We start from the raw sequence: 24564 nt of genomic DNA, 5'->3' as shown, positions 1-24564 counted from the left end.
AAGAAAACTACAACAGCGCCCTTGGGAACGCGTCGTAAAGTGAACTTAGTATGAGATGTGGTTGCACAAAAGTTATTTTGAGAATCAAAATTGTCACGTTATCGTTTAATTCGAAGTTTGAGAATCGAATTTTATCGAATAGGTACGCAAACGATTCGAAGACGAAAGTTGTTCATGCTAGAAGTACAGAACACACCAGTTTGAAACCGGTTTGAAATGGTCGCGTCATGTGTGGTCTCTCAAGGGAATCTAACTTAGATGCAACTCAAAAGTAACTAGAAGTTGCAGTTTCGTTGCATTTGCGTTTCACCGTATGTTCTGGGCCTAAGGCTTACATATTTATTTACACACGGCTTCAAATAAATCGCACCTCCCGCAACAAGGACTTCTCAAACGTATGCATTCCCACTTCCCACCAACATTGGTTGCATTTTATGCCGAGAGGTCCCGGGTTCGATTCCCGGCCGGGCAGAAATTGAAATGATGAATTTTAATTTCTGTGACGGGTCTGGGTGTGACTATGTATAATATTTATGTATTTAAAAAATATATATGNAAAGAGAGGTAGGGCCACAGAGAGCGAGATAGATATAAGTAGGTATTTGACTCAAGTTTTGTTCCCAACTTTGCCCTCCATTTTTATCTGTAGCTTCATGATCATACTATCCATCTTAAATTGGGCGGATTATGATCTGTTTATACACTACGGGTGTGGGCGTAAAAATGTCATTCATTCATTCAATTTCACAAATGTCAAAAAGGGCTGGGACGAAAACGGGCGACTTCGGGATATCGTACAAAATTAATTATTTACACGTGAAAATAACAAAGTAAACTGTAATAATGTGATTAAAAATGTTTGTGGACTGGGCGTGCGTACGCCGAATCGGCTAAAACGGCGTAAACTGCTCCCTGTGTGGACGTTTAACCTCGCTAGTTTTGGCGCAATTGTTTTCTCATTTATCGTTTTGGTATCATGTTGAAATTCAAAAAGATGGGATCGGATAAAGTGCCATTGCTTCTGGTGACCGCCAACGTGGGATCAATATTCGAGGAAGTGAGTATTTTGATTTTTATAATTGATTGTCCTGATTCATTAACGCTTCGTTAACAGTCGCATAAATTTAATTAAAACAACTGCGGGACGTGACAATGTGTGAGTGGGAGTTCTAAATTTGAATTTCGATTCAATTGTCTCCTTGACCTGGGGACAATTTAATTATAGAGCGAAGTTAACGCCCCCTGAAGTAGTCTGGTCTTGTCATTAGATAATAATCAATCAACTGTAAAATAGGTAATTTTGATGCTCTACCTAGTCGGCTTATTTTGAATATCTATATGATTATAGATATCGTCACCGTCGTGGCAGAATTAAATAACTGACACTTTTGGCAAAAACCACTTTTTCCATTTTTTGTATAGTAGAAAGTGTTACCTATATTTTGATCTTACTCTCGTGGCAATATCTATGATATTAAGTAAGTAAGTAAGTAAGTAAGTAAGTTCTTTATTGTGTATAGAAACAAGGTTACAGAAAGATCTTAAATTAATTACAGAGTATCACTTGATCCTACCCTTTCAGGCGTATACACATTTTTAATTTTTATATCTAAACATATTTATTTATAATCTAGGTATTCTTGTACACTATAAAAACATTTTTTAGTTAACCATTCTTTAATAACATTTCTAAATTTTGAGAATTTTAGTTCTTTAAAATCGTCTGGTAGTTTATAAAATTATAAAATAAAATTAATATTTCCAAAGATATCTTCAGTTTAGTGAAACTATTGACCATAAATTACAACTCTGTTTGTTGTAGAATTTACGTGGCAAAACTGAATAAGTGACTTTATTTAATTCTGCCACAACTCAATCCGAAACATTGCTTCAAAATACTCGTACAATTGTGTTTTTGATTTATTTCATTTTTGTAACATTACTTTAAATGTTACTTTTAATTTCAATGTTCATTACTCAGATGTTGAATCTGGATAGTTACCTTCATCATTATCATCATTTCAGCCATATAGGACGTCAACTGCCGAACATAGGTCTCCCCCAATGATTTTCAATATGAACGGCTGGTAGCGGTCTGCATCCAGTGCTTTCTTGCTACCTTTATGAAGTCCACGTTGTGCTTTCCGGTACGTGCCCTCCACTCCAGAACCTAGGGCATGAATATCGGAATCTCGGAATCTCGTAATATCGGAATCTCGGACTGCGAGATCCGATATTTCAATTCCGATATTGAGCGACCCAATATCGTAATATCGGAATCAGATAAACGTTTTAATTGAGATTTTAAACAAAACGTTTAAACTCGCCACAACCTGACACAAAGCCCAAAGTACATGATTGGCAAAGACCAGTGATTTTCTCATGTCTCTCACCATCACTTTTTGTTCCACTGCAAATATTTTAATATTTATATATTATGGTTAATTTAACTTGTTCTAAATCAATTTTAGCATTTGCCATAGGTACTTGGTCAACAAAGAATGACATCTTAACTCCCTTTCAAACATTAATTTTACTGGACTATGGACCGTCAGTTCTGCGTACTATGTGCCCTGCCCATTGCCACTTCAGCTTGCTAATCCGTCGAGCTATGTCAGCGACCTTAGTTAGTTTACGGAACTCCTCATTTCTGATTAGATCTCGTAAAGAAACACTAAGCTTATCCCTCTCCATAGCACGTTGTGCCCTATATTCAAAGGCCACGTTTTCGAGCCGTATATCATCACTGGTAACACACACTAATTGAAGACTTTCATCTTCGTATTCGACGATTTACCTCTGTCTCGAAATTGCATCTAACTACCTAGCTGATCGTTTGTCCAAGATAGACAGCAAGCAAGATAGACGATGAGGCAGCAAGGTTCTGAAGTGGAGGCCACGTACCGGAAAGCGCAGCGTAGGACTCATAACCACATGGTGAACTGACGACCTCATAAAGGTAGCAGGAAGGCGCTGGATGCAGGCCTCCACCAACCGGCCATTGTGAAAATCAGCATCGGAGCCTGTGTTGATCGGATGATAATGGCTCGTGGTTTTGTGAGTTGTACATCGATAATCAAAAAGGAACAAATTACAAGCACATTCAAGTTTTTTACCTCTCTCTACAATTTTTGTAACACGTGATTTGAATGACTCTAAAATTCGTTCCGCCAACATAAAACAGGGTAATATAATGAAGGAGTAAAAGTTTGTTTGATACCTGTGATTTTACAAAAACACTTTAATTATTTGCTAGTCCATTTATAGGCTCTTTATCAGTAACCATTCATTATCAGGTGATCCGTCTGCTCGTTTGCCTCTTGTCACATAAAAAACCAAATGCAATGGATACCCATAACGTCGCGGGAAGTACCTGGATGCAAGCGGCGCAGGACCGGTCTTTGTGGAAATCCTTGGGGGAGGCCTTTGTCCAGCAGTGGACGACTTTCGGCTGAAACGAACGAACGAACGAACCCATAACGTATAAATGGTTTTAAAATACTTCTTTTTTATGAAGTTCTGTTGTGTACCAAATTAAAGATTTTGATTAAAATCATTATTTTATCGTAAACAATCCAGAATTCTTACGAATATAATCAAATATTAATTTTATAGTACATGAACTCAATTCCGATATTAATATCGGAATTCCGATATTGAGATCTAATATCGGAATCCAATATCGGAATTGAAAACCTTCCGATATTACATGCCCTATTACCTACCACTAGGTAGGTAATAATTTAATCACAAAGTCAAGCACCTAAAATCAGTTATCAGTAGATCATGAAAATGTTTTTTTTTTAAGATACGATTAGCTACGATACGATTAGATTTATATATTAGATTCAGAACAAGACAGTCATGCTCTTTTACATCAGTTTCTTTTACAGACGACTTAAATATTCGAAGCACTGATTGATATCATACGGATCGTTTTTTTTATTATTTATGGGACCATATTAAGCAGTTTAAATTTCGCATTCGCAAAGTAGGATGTGGCATAGTGCCATTTTGTAGTAAAATGGCTACGGCATTTCCTAATTTATTTGCGCAATTAGCTAGTTACGTATTTGAGTAATTAAGACTCGCAAAAAACTTTAAATGTAGTGTACGCACAATGTGTCATACCATACATACAGGGTGTCCAAAAAAATTATGGTTAGGACTTAGCATTGTTAGCATGTTGTCACACTGCTGTATTGATACCGAAGTGTGGTGTGATATTACGATGATACGCTGAGAACCCAGTTTAAGACTGTCGAGCCCTTGAATCTTTAACCATTGGACCATAGAGACATGTTTTTCATTACGGCCAAGGTAAGGTAACAAACAAAGCAGCTAATCATCAATTACCATAGACTCGTAGAGATGGAACTGTGTTAATTTTAGCCCGCTGCTATATTCCTCTCGCTATTGTGTCGCATGCGACGGTTTCGTTATTTTGCAGGTAATTATCACCAAATACCTATCTGTTGCTAACGGATTCGCGAACAATAAGAATCAAATTCGGATTCAAATAAGTGGCGATCGCAGCACGATTGCCTCTCTTTTAGTACGCCGCATAATCCTCTTCAAGCGAATGCATTTGCTTGAAGTGGACAGTGCGAGACTTGCGCTACGATTTTGTCGAAGACGCAAATTAGAAATCAAAAAATCAAATCATTTTTTATTTGCAAACATGCAGTACCAATACCATTAATTATGAATAGGGCCGTGTCGGCATAAAATAGTTAATTATTTCATTATTGGTGAAGGCCTACCATCACAATAACATTGTGAATATAATCGAAAACGCGTGCATTTAACTACATTCGTTAAAAAAAGTTAATTGAAACAATATTTATCAGATGCAGCTGCATTAGCTATGTAAAATAAGTGCATTGAAATAGAAAGGCCATTGTTATTCAATAGATGTTACAGTGTACCATAGAGAAGGCAATTTTTATTGCTTGTTCTTATTAAATTATTAACTAGAGTACTGGCTTTGCATGCTAGTGTTTATGATACATATGTAGACCGTTAAATTAAGTTAAACATGTCTGCTTCACTGTATGCTGATGGAAAGTATGAATTTAAATTGAATCTATTTTCAAAACAGTGTAGCAGGTACAGAAAAATGTTGATTTAGATTATTTCTAAAAGATTATTAAAACAATTCGAAACTTGTACATACCAAGTACTGGCAAGTACTCGTGGAGGAGGGTGTCGTCAGCAGCCATTTGTTTCTCCATCTTCCGGANAATTATGAAGTATTAGCGGCCAAGTGAGCCGATGGACATGTGTCCTTGATCCTTGATTTTAATTATGAAGCGTTAGCGATGTGTTCATAGTTGGTATTAGTTTCTATTCTTAACTTGATGACTAACTTTTAGCCTTTTCAGTTTCTTTTTTTTATGTAATGAATACCCACCTAATATTGACGGGCTATTTATGCCCATTTAGGAGACGTACTGGGTGTGCTTGCTGACTTCCAGTAAGATTTTGCTGGTAGATATGTCAAGAGAATATTAATATTAAATAATATTACTCTTAAATATTAATAATAAATATTAATAACTATGTCAAGAGAGCCATCCAATCGTCACAAAAGTTGTGCATGAAGGTTACACTGAGTAAAACACAAACATAAAATCTTTATTTGCGAAGAATCAGTAAAATAGTTACAAGTAACAGTGGAATTACCATGATTTGCTCAAAAAGCACAAAATAATTGTCAAACAATAGATTGTTATTAAATTTTTAGCGTTTGGAGTCGCATCTCAAACTAATTTGAAAATTATAAATAAATTGAAAAAATCGAACTGCCTAAGGCGGGAATTGTGGGTTCAATTCCCGCCTTAGGCAGTTCGATTTTTTCAATTTATTTATAATTTNAAATGAATAAATCAACATTTAGGTCAATAAAAGTGTGGCAAAATTAAACAAGTGTACTTATTCAATGGAAATATTCGTTTTTGTAATACCTTGGTTGTGGTAAAACTAAATAAGTGACATACAAAAACTAAATAACTGCAAATTTTTTGTAAAATACGGTTGTGGCAAAACTAAATAATTACATTTTTATTTTTTTATTTAAAATAATACAAAGTAACATCATCGAAGAATATTGAATTAATAAAGGTAAATTTGCTGTATAAAATATCAAAAGACCTACAGTAAAATATTTTAACCCTTAAAAGTTATCGCCATTTTTAACGAAAAAAAACACAAAAACGTGAATATCTCGCAACTTTGGTTTTGTCAGTTATTTAATTCTGCCACGACGGTGACGATATTGGATTGCAGAATATTTGCAGCCAGCAATCTTAACATTTCAATTTCCCTGTTAACTTCTCTGTCTAATTGCGAACTAGGTATTTCAAATCGTCACTAACACTGTTAATACATAGCTTACCAAATGCCAAAACCGAAGAGACTTAGGTGTCCGTTTCCAGTTTGTGATTATTTCTTGTACTTTTTTTCCCATATTAATAATGGAAATTGATAATGTTAATCGGACTTTCCGAGGATTTCACTTTTTACTTATAACATTACATTTATGTATAACGTATGTTAGAAAATCAAGCGAAACTCTGTGGCATCTTATGTAGCAGGAATAAATGCCATTTTCAAAAAAAAGTTTTTCCGTCTTATTAATATTTTCATTGTAAAATTAAATTAAATTCTATACTTAATTATAATTATAATTTCTATAATTATATTTATAACATATTGGACTGTAAACGACAAGTTTTAAGTATATTAGGCAATTACACATGTTGTAAAAATTGCCGTAAAATAAATACTAAATTCTATGCATCTCCTGGACAAGCTTGCTACACCATAAACAACTTTATTCACTTAACTAGCGACCCCCCGCGACTTCGTACGCGTGGATCCCATTTTACTCTCTTAGGGGTGGAGTTTCGTAAAATGCTTTCTTAACGTCTTATGTCATAAAATCTACATGCATGCCAAATTTCAGCCCGATCCGTCCAGTGGTTTGGGCGTTGATAGATCACTATATCAGTCAGTCAGTCAGACTTTTAATTTACCAAATTATACCTTGAAAATGCTGTGTGAAATTAAGCTCATAAAGTAAAATAAACTTCATTTAAGCTTGTGTTAAAATTATTTCATAACTACAAAGATTTTGATGTTGATTATAATCTAATAGCCATTTTTCCAAATATCGGATCAATATTGAAATATTTTTCCAAAAATTCTGTTCTTCTGAAAGAAGAAGAATTTAAGTTGTCAGTAAAAACCTGATAATAAAGAAAAGCTCGTAGAGCTGAATGGCCGCTGGGGCAGGAAAGTTCTTGAGTGGCGACCACGAGCCGGAAGACGTAGCGTAGGCAGGCCTCCCACTAGGTAGACCGACGATCTGGTGAAGGTCTCGGGAGGTGCCTGGATGCGAGCGGCGCAGGATCGGGCTTCGTGGAAATCCTTGAAACGAACGAATAAAGATATCAGCTATAAAATGTCTGCCCAAAAATATTGGCTCATGTATGCATTTCAAACTGTTATTATTGAGCCATGTTAATGACCCTTGAGAGCAGGTGTTGATGTTACACGCTTCTCTTATCTGTACAACGATTTGCCGCGGATCTACCTGTATTTATTAATTTACTAGCGGCCCGCTATTATTAACAAAAATTGAAGAAATATGAATGTAAGAAAAAAATGAGGATTCTAATGGTGAAAGAATTTTTCAAATCTGTCCAGTAGTTTTTGAGTTTATTCGGTACAAACATACAAATCTTTCCTCTTTAGAATTATCTTCAGTTTCGCGCGCGTTATGCGGCGCAAATCACTTCGATACTACATAATTTCCTGTTCGTTATCATGTCCAAAAATACACTAATGATAGTTTTTTCTATTATCTTTTGTCATCAATCATTAATTAAGGATATTTTTATTTATTTATTTATATGTTGATTTGTAACCAGTAAATCCTTACTTACTATATTATAAATGCGAAAGTAACTCTGTCTATCTGTCTCTCTTTCACGCTTAAACCACTGAACCGATTTTGATGAAATTTGGTATAGAGATATTTTGAGTCCCGAGAAAGGACATAGGATAGTTTTTATCCCGGTTTTTGAAACAGGGACGCGCGCGATAAAGCTTTTCTGTGACAGACATAATTCCACGCGGGCGAAGCCGCGGGCGGAAAGCTAGTTATAAAATAATTATCTATTGTCCTCGCCCTGGCTAGCCAAGTATTGTAACCCTGAGCCCTAGTAGTGTATTCCTAAAACATCCGAATTCCAATTCACGTACGAAACTGCGAATACACGAATTCCTAACGAAGGATCTAGCAAGTGTCAGCTTAATCCGCTCAGTCACTAAGCCGACCTAAAGTCTAAAACCCTGTTAAGCCGTCTGGGTATTACATGTAACGGTATTCATGACATGGATAGGCCAAGGATCCCCCAAGGACGCTTCACGAGTTCAACGACAGTCTCAAAGCGAAGCTAAACTCGGTAAAGTAACCCTTTGGAAAAAGAGTCGAGAGAGAAACTCTTTGGATTCCGCGAAAGAATTTGAATATCGAGCAAATCTTATTTTGTTTCTTTTTTTTCCAAATCCAATAAGGTTTTCTTTTTAGCCGACTTCAAAAAAGGAAGTGGTTCTATGTTCGGCTGTATGTATGTTTTTTTTTTTGCGATTTAGAATAGGTCTTAGCAAGTCTACTTCGCAACTAGGTTCTTAGGTCCAAACTCGATCGATTCCATCTCAGTCAAAGCACGTCATAGATTCTGTCTGGACTCTTGTGAGCTATATTATTGAAATTCAACCAATCAAAACGCTCGATCTATGTCGGCATTGTGAAAATACCTGGGGCATGTCTGTGTCCAGCAGCGAACGTCATTTGGTTAAAACGAACCAAATGCCGCTGCGATACAAGCTTATACGCTTAGTGCAGAGACCGTCAGATTAAAATTGTATCATCAACAGCCCTTTACAGTCCAATACTGGACTATGAGCCTCCTCCACTATAGTGGAGGGTTTTGCCACTATCCCCACGCTTGGCAAGACGGGTTGGAGATCGCGATTTAAAAGATTGATGTTTTTCAGAGAGCGCTGCTGCCCGTTCTCTGTTTGATGTGTACTTAGTCCCTAAGTCGCCTCTTACGACACCCGTGGGAAGAGTAGGAGTTGGTGACAAATGTATTCTACTCTGCCGTCACCACACGGCTAAAATTGTATATTTGACACCTTTTAAAAAACAAAAACTTTTGTAACTTTTTGGGCGTCTTTATGTAATAATACGTAATACCAAGCTAAGACCTGTAAGTGATTACAGATTAGCATTGCTAAACGTTTAAATTATGCTTTCGTAATGAGCCTACGACAATAGAACTGGAAGTAGGCGCGCCGGTAGGTAATAGATCTATGTCATCAACAGTCGTCCGTCACTGTTGCTGACGTCATGGAATTGTGACCTATTTTTAACCGATTGATGAAAGGGGCAGTTACTAACCAGGAGCAGGGTTTCTAAAGATTTTTGTAATCGGGGTCTGTCTGTCACTGTCGTTCATGATACATCTCATTAGAGGAAAAGGGGTGGACACGAAAAGACAGAAACATCTTAAAAAGTAGCCCCGGTTCTACTAGGGCTACCATCGGAACGGAAAAATCCAGTATTGACCGGATTATAAAAGCTCAGACAACACTTCACGTGGATTTCATCCAAGAGCAGTTTTTTCTTGACGCTTGAACTTGAAAACATAATTAACATCGACGTGTAACGTGAAAATTCACGTGATTTTTTGAGTTCCATTTCATAGCGACTGCATCTGCCATCAGCTTTTGTTATTCTCAATGTAGAGCCACTTGGCCTAAGCAAACCTATAAACCTATTAAACACACAATAAAGGTTAACAAGTCATAATTTTCTGCAATTAGCTTTTAAAAAGCACTTGTACAGGTCTCAGTATTACTACTTTAATCCTACCACTGCTTCGTGACAATGGGCGAGTGCTGAGAAGAAGCAGCGCAAGAAACTACGGATGGACGACTATGGATTTTGATCCAGACGGCTATTTACTACAATATTCAAACTTGAAAAACAATAACAACTTTTTATAAATGCTACGTTAATTAAATAATATTAATTTGCAACAGTAGTATAAAATAACTCCTAGTTTTTGTCCAAACTATTCTAAAAGGCCATAAGGTCGAATTTGGACATGTACGATACAAAAAATAGTATGACGTCAAGTTCAGATATAGTTTTTATTGCCATTATGTGGGCTCTAATTAAATATAATTAACGAGTGCAGAGCAAATCGTAAACATAGGACAATATAAGGTAAATGTTTGAAAATATTGCGTATAAGTAAACATGATAAATCTGTAGTTTGTGTATAATATGCAAGCAAGTCTCATACAGATAGCGGCAAGAATCAAATATGTATAAGATGTTTTTTATTTTATTTTTTGCGACTCGTATTATGAATGAATGAAATGACGTTCGAGACTTGATTGGCGTACAACTACCTACTACTCACTCAAGTATACAGGGTGTTTCTTGTAAGGTGTCAAGCCGAAGGCTGGTGATAGGTAAGGATATTAGACCTATCGATTTCGCCCCCATGTATGTTCTACGATTGACATCCATTGACACCTTACAAGAAACACCCTGTAGAATCTGCTTTAAACAAATGACGATCTACCAGATAGACTGATGTCTGTCTCGTTGGAAATCAATATGGCATCCTGTATTCAGGAATCAGGACTATATTCTCCTGGAATTCCTGTGTACCTAGGATCTACAGACAGTATGACCGCAAATAAAGCCCAGCCAGTGAAGTAAATTAATCCCATTTTCCTGTGCTCAGCAGTGGACATTCATGTTCAGAAGTTTTAATTCCTGCCTAAGTAAGTATGTATTGTACTTCTGTGCACCTACCATGAGTTTACGTTAGGTGTGCTCGCTAGCGAGTACGTCTTTCGTTACGTTTCTTGAAAGTAGCCGCTAGGGGCGCTGCACAATATGTCATACAATTAATGTCATTTTTTTACGTAGTCGCTAGCGAGCACACCTAACGTAAACTCATGGTAAGCACACTGTTTTTAGGCTAATTTTCAAGTAAAGCTCGCTTCGTCATAGATAGCTCTACACAACACACATAGAAACTCAGATATGGTCACTAGGGTGTCATAAAGTAAGAGTTGAAATTATCCAAGTCCCTTGCTTATAATTATCATTAAACATTTACAAACTTAACTTAACCAATTAGCCCTTTGACCTTTAGTCCTTTACAAAGTCCAAATTATAGCACTCCGAATATTTACCTTGTTATTATGTGTTTATTCTGTGCTCGTTAGTGTCGATTTACATATTATTGTCCCATTCAAGGGTCCTTTAATTTGTGAAGGACGAAATCAGAGCCGTTTGATCGTGGACATTTTCAAGGGCTACCAGTGATTGGTTTATTCGACGCCTATTAAGAATCTTGTTTGCTTTTTAACATTAGGTAACCTTTTCAGCGCCATTATGGTCTTTAGAAGCCAAACAACGCGCCTTAGCTTGATGCCTGCTGGGACACACCGCGCCACCGCTTTTGAAATGGGTTGGCGGCTAATAGGTTAATAGGTCAGTTTCCCAAAAATAGCGATTTTTAGGCATGGCCAAACAAAGGTTATGTGAAAGTGAACCAACTTAGGTTCGAAGACCACAACGCCAGGAGCGGTTTGAAAATGAATGGACATAGACTAAAAATGTAGCAAAGTAAAGTCAACCCAGTGAAAAGTAAAGTACCACCTCTCAACTACGCTGTAGATCCTCGCCATTAGTGGCCTTTTGTACCATTGCCCGTTAACTTTTTGAAGTTCTTGGTGTATTGCTCCTTGGATAAACCTTATGTCTAGGAGACTGCCATTATTGGCAGAAATTATGAAATGATTACAAACATGTTTTTTTTTATCCACAACGAGGAAGCTCTTGGCCTATATCTCACCTGATGTTAAGTGACGATCAGACCGGAGGTGGAAGCGAGCTTCACCCGGAATCCTCAACTACGGAGGAACTGGCTATCTTACCTCTAACTGCCGGAACATAATAATGCTGTTAACATTGTTGTTATGGCGACTGACATAGGCAAGATGGTGGTAGCTAGCCAGGCGGACTTTTTTTTTTTTTTTCGTCAGGAAAATACATTGACTTAAAACAAGCCCTACCACCAACCAAACCGAACAGAATAATCTGCCCCCACTGGGAATCGAACCCGGGACCTCTGCGTCTGAAGCAGGTGGTCTTACCACTAAACCACAGAGGCGGTTGAAATGTTTAGCAATACCTTCCTGCAGTATTGGCGCTCGATCTAATTAAGTTCCAAGTTTGTTGTTTGATACTGTTTCGTATACTTCCGCTGTTTAAAGCCATTTTCGACCGAACTGCCATAGGTTTATTCTTGGCAAGAACGGGAACAATGTATGAAACATGAATGAGGCTGGGGAGAGCTTCCTTCGCGTACCGTTACTGATGAATTGATAATATTGTATGGGCCTTAAAAGCATCTTCTGATAAGGGTCATTTCAAATTCAACAGTCAACAGTAGTGAACAAAACGTATTGTGTAAATAGGTCGTGTGGTGGTCCTTTATATCAAAGATAGTTATTTTTCTTTGACACGAGTACAGATCTGCAAAATATCTTCTGGCGTCTCTCTTCCCGCAGTTCTAAATCTGAGTGTCTCTAAGATACCTTCCAGAAAATATTCAAGCACGTTCCATCTTAGATCGATCATCATCACCTGATGTGATTGATATATTATGTACTGTTTTTCCCGTGTAAAAGCTCTTTTTAAAAGCCTATTTGTAGAAAATAAATTACTTGACCCCCATCAAACCCTAAGGGCTATATTTCACCGGGACACCATGACGGCGCAACCAGTCGCCGCTACCAACAAAATGTATGCAGCTTTGCGCAACCAAACGGACACCAGGTGAATAACTCTCTATAGAGCTGTATACATTTTGTTGGTGCCGCCATGGTGTCCCGGTGAAATATAGCCCTAAGAGTCCGCGATAACACTATTGTTATCCGCGAATCGAGATACAATAGAAATCTATATTTCTATTGTATCTCGATTCGCGGATTTATCTAGTACTATAATAACGTTTACTAGGGTTACATAAAATTGACTTAAGTTAGTATATCTTATCGTAACATTAAATATCCCAATTGTTTGCCCAGTGCGCAAATATGTAATCCCAACTAATATTATAAATGCGAAAGTAACTCTGTCTGTCTGTCTGTCTGTCTGTCTGTTACGCTTTCCCGCTTAAACCTCGCAACCGATTTTGATGAAATTTGGCATAGAGATAGTTTGAGTCCCGGGAAAGAACATAGGATAGTTTTTATCCCGGTTTTTGAAACAGGGACGCGCGCGATAAAGTTTTTCTGTGACAGACAAAATTCCACGCGGGCGAAGCCGCGGGCGGAAAGCTAGTTATTAATATTAGATGTATCTCGCAGCTTTCCTATTGTTGGACGATAAAATAATAACAATACGCGAATAAAATATATCTTCCATCCTGTGCCCCTAATCAGAGCCCGAATTTGGCATTGGTACAGTGATGGCTTGTTAATTAAAATGATAAAATTAATCCTAAATAGTTAACTGAATGATAAAAACTGTTTTTTACTGGATAAACTTCAAAGTTTAGCCGTTGACGTCCTATGACTGTTAAGATCCGTAATTAAAGATCTACACTACCTCATTACCACCCACAAGGTGGACCGACGACATCATAAATGTAGCAGGAAAGCGCTGGACGCAGGCCGCTACCAACCGGGTAACATGGAAAGCATTGGGGGAGGCCTATGTTCAGCAGTGGACGTCCTATGGCTGAGATGATGATGATGACTAACTCATTAGAACTTTGGAAGTACACCTTGTACTTGTGTACAGTCGACAGCACATCAGCCTATACATTTTTGTTGCAAACTAGGTAGTCTGTATTTACAACGAAATAAGGCTACTGTGTTTAGCTTCATGTGTCGTCTACATAAAAAACATCCAGGATCGCAAAGATAATGACCACCTGGATGACGAATGTCCAAAACGACATGAAGGTGTTGGGACTCCACAAACAAGACGTTCAGGATAGAATCAAATGGCGCATGATCATGCAAGCCGATCCCGCGTAACGGGATTTAGGCGAGGCAAAAGAAGAAGGTCACGAAGATAATGAAATTCCATATTTTTCACATAAATACTGACCGCAGTCTAAAAATAGTCTGCTAAATGTCGTAGCGCCAGAGGAATTGGATTGGCGCCAAAATAAACTAATAATTCAAAACAACAACAGTTTTGGCGTAAAAATGTACTGCTGAAGGAAAATTGAAAATTGGGTTTTAAAATCCAAGGTTTCTTTGATCTCTTGCTCAACAAATTGATTTTACCACCACTCTCGTTCAGTTTACTGCAGATGACTTTTGGTGAACTTAAATGCTGACGATTAGAACGATTTGTTATGGCAGACTACTTCAGGCACTTAGAATTCACCCGATCAGTTTCCGCCCAAAAAATCTTATATCCTATCCTCATGAGTTCTTTGAGCTACTTTAGCCGTTTTTTTGTATCTATCACAAAATTAACCTTTGAAAAAGTCAAATTCAACTTCAAGGATTTGGATAAATAGTAGGTACTTAACTAGGGAGCGTGGGAAAGTGATCCTTACTGATATTAATGAATTTCATGATTATTTATTTACGAATCAGCTATGTTTTCGGATACTAACACAGGTCTTATGCCATTTCTTCTCAACACCAGCCCATAATGTTGTCCCGAAATGGTGGAAGAGTAAGTTAATTTGGGACTTGTATAAGTGCCCTGGAAAGGGCCTAAGTGCTTTATAAATGATTTGATTTAATACAGAATTCATCATATTGTCCATTCTCTATTCCAGCCGTCAGTGATGCTGCCAATATGGACGTCGGAGTTCTTGCAAGCAGTAGCGCGAATGGACCCGAAGTTCATAGCGCTTCACCTCCAAGAAGTGGGAGGAAAAGCATACGAGAAGTCGATGCAGTACGTCCAAGACTTCGTACAGAGGCTGATGGATTGCCCGGAGCTGAGACTCTTTGACAAGATCAGGATTTTCCTTGATGAGGACTTCAGTTCGCCGGAGAAATTCACGGTAAGTTACTTAAGTAAATTGCTCCATTCGGGGCAGTTTTGACGTCACTCTTGGCAAAGCAGCATGTGGAGTGATCACAGAATATAAGATTCCTCTTGCAGCCTCTAGTATTCTGTAGAAAACATCATAGCTTTACGTCCCAAAGTTACTAGTTCTCCACCTCCAAGAAGTGAGAGGGAAAGCGTACGAGATGTCGATGCAGTGCAGTACGTCCAAGATTTCGTGCAGAGGAGAAATGTGGAACAATTCAGAAAGAAACTAGACCTCGTCGCCAGTTTGGGGCAAACTGCTGTAAATTCTGGATACACAGAAGTTATAGCAGTGAATAGAACAGGTAACAAGGAATAATCCCGTTTCAATCAATAAGTTGACCATATTATTGTCTAAGAGCGAGTCAATTATATGCCGTAGATATGCATTAGGTATACATGTACCAATACAAATAAATTATGAAATGTTTATTTCTCAACCAATCGGAAGTTTGCTAATTAGGAATAATATGTGCAATATTGGCTGTAATTAATTGGAATTACTCCTTCATTATTATTAAATTATGCTACTTAGCAATTATTGCTCAAAACATTGCTTGTGAAAGGGCACTATTATGAAATTTATTTGTTAAATGGAAAACCAGCAGAATACTTCCTAAAACCGTTTTATTTTTAGATATTTTTAGTTTATAATGCGAACAGCTAGGGACTGGAATTCGCTGCCTGCTGCTGTATTTCCTGAACACTATAATCCGGGCGTTTTCAAGGCGAGAGTGAATAGGCACTTACAGGGCAGATATGTACCATCCTAGACTGCATCTCACTTAACACCAGGTGCGATTGCGGTCAAATACCTGCCTTGTCTAGCATAAAAAGAAAAAAATTGTCTCTAGCTGTCACTCATTCACATCTTGCTAATCTCGCTATACTTAAGGCTAGTTGCAGACCCTGACTTTTAGTTGGCCGATAGTTGGGTCGGGCTGTTAATCAGTATGGGCAATATGGGCATGTATGAAAGTGCGCACATTACACCGATTTGGTATCGGCCGATTCTTCGTAAAAATTAGAATCGGGTCCAACTATCGGCCAACTAAAAGTTGGTGGTCTGCGCCTAGGCTAAGTGGAAGCGATAGAGAGATCGGAACATACAGGCCTCAGAATTATGCCCCGCAGATTCAAATTAAATGCCTTGAGGCAAAAAATTACAAAAACTCAAACAACCGCAGAAACTCTGCTTAGTTAAGATTAAGTTTTCGTGCGTTATTTTAGAGCTTATGACTCATATTATTGCAGGAAGCTCACAAATCCTGTTAATATAACCACTTAAAATTGCGTGCATGCTGATTATACATGCACTCTGCAATCATAACAATGCAGTTTATAAATAGGTTGACTAAATATAAACGTATGAATCGTGCTCGTCATTTTGAAACGTTTGTAGTCCTAATTACGAAATTTGAAGCTAATTAATATTTATTTTACCATTTTTTTTCTGCACATGAATTCGTTGCGCAATTCACGGATGTCATTGGTTGTAATTATCTGGTATAAATCAATTTTCACTTGTCATGTCACTCAAATATTACTTGCCGATATGTTATACTGAAGTAAATGGTACTTTTCTTATTTTTGTCTAATTCCGATATTAATAAGATGAACCAATCACCAATTTTGACACCAGAGAGTCCCAAATACTAGCAGCGTGGTTCAGCTTTTGCTGAGTAAGATGACCATGTAGGTACAGTCGCGGAATGAAAAGGTTCGTCACCTTAGTGTCGGTTTTCGCTTGCACTAGGTACTGTAAGAGTCAAACCTGCCAACATAACAGTGCAAGAAACAGTGCTGCTAACATTTAAATAAACATGACGTTTGCTAACGAGGTATTGCTTGTATATTTTTCTATCCCATCAGTGGGTCTAGACAATGTGCAAATTATAATCGCAAACCAGTCGAAAAGTGGTCGAAAAGCCCCTTTTTTGTATGGAGTTTTGACGGATTCTATTTTCGATTCGATCAAAAAGTGCGTTTTGTCTAGGGGGGCGGTGCAATGCAATGATGACATTGACCAATTGACAATAGTTTTTTTTTATTTTATAAGAAATAATAATGGCAGGTTGAACCAACAAGAAGGTTTTAGTTTATCAATCATAATAATCTTCTAGACAAGATAAATCGTCAAACAACTTTGATCTGAATAATTTTGAACTTTACTGACGAACAGTTAAAGATTATTTTCTCTAACTCGAGATTATTCTGTAACATAGTTTCAAAAGGTAATATGTGCTCGCGATTCGTTGAAGGAATCAATTTGAAAACTGACGAACCTTTTCATTCCGTGACTGTACCTATAGATCGTTTCATCCACGAAGACGCGCCCTACCATTCTTCTGCTAATGATCCATGAGTACACACGCACACTACATCATAATGACGCTCGGATTGCTCGGATCAAACTCCCCGCAACCCACGCGCTTCCCTCGACCAAAAATTGGTGGGCCGCGTCTTCGTGGATGAAACGATGTAAAACTCCAATGTTCACGCTTAGGTAGGTATCTATTTCAAAGTATTCCGCGAAAGTAGGACAGTCTTTAGCAATTTTGTGATGAATATAGAAAGAAATCGATTGAAAAGCTTCAATTCTATGCTTTAAAAATCTATTATATTCTCTTGCAGGCTCTAGGCAACATGTACTTCGCTCACTCGTCGCTCACCGACCTCAAGATTTGGGACTTCGAGCTGAAGGCGTACGTGGACGCGGCAGGCAAGGAGCTGCACAGCGGGAACATCGAGAAAGTGCCCACTAAGGAGAAGGCCAAGTTCCCGCAGCATTTCTTCCCCGAGGTGAGTTTTGGGAGAGTTATAATGAGTTTTCCTAGGCACTATAGTCCGGTCGCTCTGCACGTAGAATTTCGTCCAATGACCCCAGGCTACCCATCCTTATCGCTCGCGCGTAATTATATTGCTGTCGCGACTGTGCGACGGGCGCCCGCAGTGAGTGTGCGAGCGTGACAGCAACATAATCACCCGCAGCATTTCTTCCCTGAGGTGAGTTGTAATGACTTTTCCTAGGCACTAGGCTACTTAGGTACCGAGGTGGAGCGGAGCGTTTACATTACGTTGCGGATAAGTGTGTGGCTGTGTGGAGTTTCATACAAAGAATACTGACCGCCTCAAGTTGATATGGTTACAATCCGTAGCCGGGTTGATAAGTGTCCTTCGTCCTTTACTAGGCTCTATGCAACTTGCCTAAGTTGTTGGGTTGATACGTGTCCTTCGTCCTTTACAAGGCTCTTAGGCAAGTTGCGTAAAGCCTTCATGTTGCCTAGAGCCTTCTAGCATGAGCATACATGTAGCCTAGAGCCTTCTAGGCAACATTCTTCGCTCACTCGTCGCTCACCGACCTCAAGATATGGGACTTCGAGCTGAAGGCGTACGTGGACGCGGCGGGCAAGGAGCTGCACAGCGGGAACATCGAGAAGGTGCCCACTAAGGAGAAGGCCAAGTTCCCGCAGCATTTCTTCCCTGAGGTGAGTTTGGTAGAGAATTATATTACTATAATACTATAACGACTTTTACTAGGTTCTAGGTAACATGTACATTAGGCCCATTTTCCACTAAAGCGGAGCAGAGCGGAGAAGTGTCGCATTGGTCATCATTCATCATTGGCTCACTAAGGAGAAGGCCAAGTTCCCGCAGCATTTCTTCCCTGAGGTGAGTTTTGGGAGAGTTGTAATGACTTTTCTCAGGCACTAGGCAGCTTAGGCTCTAGGCCAGCGGTTCCCGAATGGTGGTCCGCGGAACCCTGGGGTTCCGTGGAAAGGCCGCAAGGGTTCTGTAAAAAATATTAACCCACGTTTCGTGACCGACGTTGTTCGCGGCGTGCAGGCAGAGTAGTACGGGGGTTCCGCTAGGAAAAGTATAATCAATAGGCGAACATTGACTCACGCACGCGTATTCTTGTGTATGATGGAAAAAAATAAAGAAAATCCCTCTGGACACGTGGTCCGACTGCTTTGTCCGATCAATCGGACCACGTGAACTTTTTTTTCCTGTTGGTTCGATTAATCGGACTACAAGGAATCGCAATTCCACTTCGTCCGACTAATCGGACTTGAAATAAATTAAGGGTGCAGGTATGCAACAAAATCGATCCATGGAAACTATTTCTCGTGTCAATTTCATATTAACTACCAATGCGATGCTCTTTGGTCATAATAATAACAAGAGCTTCCTCGTGAACGGCTTGGCATGGAAAGGTTCACTATTAAATAAATTTATAATAATAAATTTAAATCAATATTGATTTGAAAAAATAATACAAATATGTTAAGGTATAAATATTTTTAATTAAAGATTGTTTCATTCAATGTAAAACGACCTCCTTTTAGTTCAATTCAAAGTTCAACTGAATTGAACTTTCAGGAAAAAAACCGTAAAGTCAACTTTCTTCAGTAATCTTTCAAGGAAGTTGAAATACACGGATTTTTTTTATAAACATTTCCTAAATGTTTATATTATTATAGATAAGTAGGTTATGTAGGTAGGTATTCATTTGTTTTCCAAATTTTCAATAGGGATGTTTCATGGGTAAAAAGCAAGAGTTTTAATTAGTCCGTCAGTTAGCTTATCAAAAAATACTCGACACCTATTTTTCACTTTTTAAAACTAATGAAAATGTAAAGAGATAAAGCGTGCCAAAGTTCTAAAAAAAAAAGAAAATGGTGTACTAAATACTGTGCAGTATTTAACTGCCTAAATAATAATAAAAACACAGAATGTACTTTTTTAAGTTGCCTCAAGACACTGAGAGGTAAATAAGTAGTTAATATTATTCATGATAATTCATGCTAAATCATGTATTTCCTCCGCCATTTTCTGCAGATTGGCACCTCACGTCATCACATCATTTTACCGAAGTCAGCCCTATAGCTTCGGCGCAGTACCGATCACTGACGTTTGTCAACAAAACTTCTGACAAACTTGCTTGACTCTTGAGACAAGCTAAATTACACCATATTGTTAATGACATTGAGCATACATTTTTAGGGTTCCGTACCTCATAAGGAAAAAACGGAATCCTTATAGGATCACTTTGTTGTCCGTCCGTCCGTCTGTCAAGACCCTTTATCTCAAGAACGCGTGAACGTATCAAGCTGAAATTCACATGAAATACTCAGGTCTATTGTCCCTTTAAGCTGTGAAAATATCAAACTTCTAAGCCAAGCCAATCAAAAGATACAGCCGATTATGTCGATATTTTCAACAAATTTTCGACACTCGCAAAGGAATCAAAACCTACAGGATACTTCATTTTTTTAGTTATATAATATAATAAAAATATTTTAATAAAATGAAACTTACTACCTTATTTCTCACGAACGAATAAAGGTATCAAATTGAAATTTATACCAAATACCTAGATCTATTGTCCCTTTAAGAAGTAAAAAAATCAAACTTCTAAGTTAACGCGATCAAAAGATACAGCAGTTTATACCGACACCTTAGACGAATTTCCGTCACACGCTAGGGAATCAAAACCTACAAGGTACTTCCTGTGAACTCAGAATCTTGAAATTCGGCACGAAGCAACGTTATATAGTACAGATAAAGGAAAAATTGCGAAAATGATAAATTTGAAGTTATATAAAATTTAAAATATTATTTTTGCTTACATGACATAAAATATTTTTTTAATAATTATAAACTTACTACCTACCCTTTTTCACATGAACGAGTAGAGATATTAAAGTTGAAATTCATATCAAACACTTCTTAAATCTAATTCTTCTTGCAGGAAATAAATGTCTTTAAACCTTTTGTTCCAGTGCAAATGGTCCCGCAAAGGCTTCCTGCGTACGCGCTGGCTGATCCGCGGGACGGCGCTGGAGTTCGTAAACATCCACCTGTTCCACGACGCCAGCAACCTGCTAGCGGTCGAGCCCTTCCCGTCTGTTGGTATTATTTTAAACCCCTTAATTTCAAAATTTTAAACATGCTGGGAAATATATTCCCACTACCTTACAAAAGTGTTAATTTAATTTTGACCGTTTCATTTTGACCCTAAGATAGTGGAATAAGGTTTAAGCTATGGTGGGAAATAGGTTCCCATTAAGTTATAAAGGTTACTTTCACTCAGGTTAATTTCAGAATTCCAAATTGTTTTTTGACCTTGAAGACAAGGGAAAGAGGTTTAAAATATGGTGGGAAATATATTCCCACCATCTTAAGAAGGATTACTTCCGGAAATATATTCCCACTACCCTACAAAAGGGTTAATTTCACTTTGACCTAAGCCAAGGGATTAAGGTTTAAACTATAGTAGGAAATATGTTCCCACTTACTTAAAGACTTCCATTTTTTGATAGAACTGCTGGTTGATGGGAACATCTATTTTATTCTTTCCTACAGGTGTACTGTCGAAGCAGGCGGCGGGCTTTACGTCACACGCTGAGACACTTGCACTCGGACGTGAACGCTGCGCCTTACTTCATATTCGGGGACTTTAACTTCAGGACCGATACTGGAGGCGTGGTCAAGGTGAGTAGATACAATAAGGTTGAGTTGCACCACCTAACTTTGACCGTAACTATAACGATAACGGGTGTTTTTTGTATGGAGTTTAACAGATTTTTGATGTTTGTCAAAGTTAAAGTAAGATGGTGTAACCCAGCCTAAGCCTAGCCACGGATTATGGACTATTTTCTGCCGATAGTTTGGTAGGCTTCCATCGAAGATTGTATGAAGAATCGGCCATACATGTTCATACTGATTAGCAGCTTGACCCAACTATCGGAAATCTGTCTTTAGTCTGCCAGTCTGATTAGGGATTGATAGTGAAAATGGGCATAAGTCACGCGACCAAATATCATTGTGGTTTCGTGATAAGACCTCCTGTCTCAGGCCCAATAAATCCTCCTACCAGTGAGGATTCCTGGTAAAGATCGCTTCTACCTTCGGGCCTGGATTATGGCTGGTTTTAATGTCACGCGGACCGTCCGGTGCTGACCCGCTCCGCACGGCCAATCTGTATTCAAATTCAAAACGTATGAACTTCTAGGGAGCGTTTTAGAGTAATGCGGTCCGGAGGCATCACTCGCTCCCTAGCAGTTCATACAGATCCGCTGTGCGGAGCGATCCGCACTGACAGTCCGCGTGACACTAAAAGCAGCCTATCGATTTCCATTAACATGAGATCTACGTAGGTTCAAAATCAAAATCAAAATTATCTTTATTTGTTTAGACTAATTAAATTAGTTCTTGCAAATCGTCAAATGCTCTTAAGGAGCCTATACATGTCTCATTCTTTTTTTGCCCTACCAGCGCTTCGAGCCAAACATTTGGCAAGTGCTGAGAAGAAGCGCCGCAACAAACTCAGTCACCACTGTCTGCCGGTTTAAAAATAAAAAAGTAGGAAGTTACATACATTCAGAAGCAAGTTACTTACCACGCGCTCCCGTTGATAGAAGGTGGCCTTTAAGACGCCCATCTAGCACGAGACCGCGTGGCAGTTTTGAATAAATTTCTTTAGTGCCGTGCTAATTTCTAGGTTAATTGTTGCGTTTTGATACATATATTTTATGTCAGGTATATCTTTCCTTGACCAGTCCCCGAAGGCAGCGCCTGTTCACAGACATGACGTGTGAACCAGCCATCGCTTCACTCGACCATATTATAGGGAATGTAACGACCCGCCTCACACGCCACTACCCCAGAGACATTTTAGTGAGCATGACAAGTCTAAGATATCCTTCTGGCTAAGTGCCAGATATAAAACTATTTAGGAGACAAGGCAAGAAAACTCTAGAGAGAAAAGCAAGGCACCATAACAAAACCGTGTGGTAGTTTTAAATAAATTGTATATACTTATATTTAATGCCGTGCCACTGTCAAGTTGATTGTTAATTGTTATGTTAAAAAATTTAAGGTAGGTATATCTTGTCTTGACCAGTCCCCGAAGGCAGCGCCTGTTCACAGACATGACGTGTGAACCAGCCATCGCTTCACTCGACCATATTGTAGGGAATGTAGCGACCCGCCTCACGCGTTCGAAAGAGCGGAAAACCGTTGTGGATCATTTTTTATACAGAACAGCCTTGGTATTTGACCGCATGCGTAACTTAGTTGTTCCTACATGGCGCAGCGTTAAATAACCAAAATATTTATTTATCGTCACCAGAAAATAACCGAAGAGCTGACAGCGTGCCGATTACAAAATGGCGGCAATGCGGACGCGTCCAAACTGCAGTATCGGTCGGCGACCGACGGCCGCGTGGTACTAACGGTCGGCAAGAAAGAGTTCTCGCATCTAGACCACCAGAAGATCTTTAGAGAGCCTTGGGTAAGCGTATACTGATCATTTTAGGAAGTTCGACGAAGCGAAGGAAAGTTGTTCGAAGCGAAATGAAGTGCGTGCAACACTATCTACTTAGATTAACTTCGACCAACTTCGCGAGTAGTGTAGTGGAGGTATTTAGCGTCCAAACTGCAGTATCGGTCGGCGACCGACGGCCGCGTGGTACTAACGGTCGGCAAGAAAGAGTTCTCGCATCTAGACCACCAGAAGATCTTCAGAGAGCCTTGGGTTAGTCCAAACTTGACCCTTGTTGTTGTTTCAGCCGAAAGACGTCCACTGCTGGACAAAGGCCTCCCCAAGGATTTCCACAAAGACCGGTCCTGCGCCGCTCGCATCCAGGCGCCTCCCGCGACCTTCACCAGATCGTCGGTCCACCTAGTGGGAGGCCTTCCCACGCTACGTCTTCCGGCTCGTGGTCGCCACTCAAGGACTTTCCTGCCACCCTTGACTCGGTCGAAAATACCGATACTTCTCGGAAGTTGGATGAAGCGAAGTGAAGTGCGTGCAACGCTATCTACTTCGATTAACTTCGACCAACTTCGCGAGTAGTGTAGTGGAGGTATTAAGGACGCGTCCAAACTGCAATATCGGTCGGCGACCGAAGGCCGCGTGGTACTAACAGTTGGGAAGAAAGAGTTCTCGCATCTAAAGCCCGGTCTGTGAGCACGTAGAATTTTGTCCAATGACCCCATCCTTATCGCTCGCGCGTAATTATATTGCTGTGGCGCTCGCGACTGTGCGACGGGCGCCCGCAGTGAGTGTGCGAGCGTGACAGCAACATAATTACGCGCGAGCGATAAGGATAGGTAGCTTGGGGTCATTGGACAAAATTCTACGTGCTCGCAGACCAGACTATAGACCACCAGAAGGTCTTCAGAGCCTTGGGTAAGTAAACTTGACCTTAGACTCGGGTGAAAATACCAATAACTCTCCGAAGAAGGAAGCGAGGTGAAGATGTTGGAAGCGAAGTAAGTGCGAAGAATTCTGAGAGCCTTGAGTAAGTCCAAACTGGATTCAATGCTAAAGCCGTGTTCACCCCAGTTGAGTTTGCTCGCTCTCGGCTAAATTACCTACTCGACTG

General features: G+C 39.1%; 1 protein-coding gene across 3 annotated transcripts in view; it reads left to right on the top strand.

Annotated features, from left to right (window-relative positions):
• Positions 1-726: 726 nt before the first annotated feature.
• The window catches only part of 5PtaseI (inositol polyphosphate-5-phosphatase A), a 36527-nt gene continuing 12689 nt past the window's right edge, over positions 727-24564 (top strand). The window contains exons 1-7 of one of the 3 annotated variants that reach the window (XM_028301349.1): positions 727-1057; positions 14910-15140; positions 17804-17971; positions 20956-21081; positions 21539-21667; positions 23307-23402; positions 23646-23711. In XM_028301349.1, coding sequence (XP_028157150.1) covers positions 977-1057; positions 14910-15140; positions 17804-17971; positions 20956-21081; positions 21539-21667; positions 23307-23402; positions 23646-23711 — 897 coding nt within the window. In that variant the 5' untranslated portion in view covers positions 727-976. Of the gene's footprint in view, positions 1058-14909; positions 15141-17803; positions 17972-20955; positions 21082-21538; positions 21668-23306; positions 23469-23645; positions 23712-24564 lie in introns of all 3 variants that reach the window. The other 2 variants (XM_028301347.1, XM_028301348.1) reach the window with 2 other exon arrangements.

The sequence above is a fragment of the Ostrinia furnacalis genome, unplaced genomic scaffold (genome assembly GCF_004193835.3).
Source record: "Ostrinia furnacalis isolate ACB-3 unplaced genomic scaffold, ASM419383v2 OfSCF0912, whole genome shotgun sequence".
NCBI lineage: Eukaryota > Metazoa > Arthropoda > Insecta > Lepidoptera > Crambidae > Ostrinia > Ostrinia furnacalis.
The sequence above is the reverse complement of the archived record's forward strand: the minus strand, read 5'-3'. Positions and strand labels throughout refer to the sequence as shown.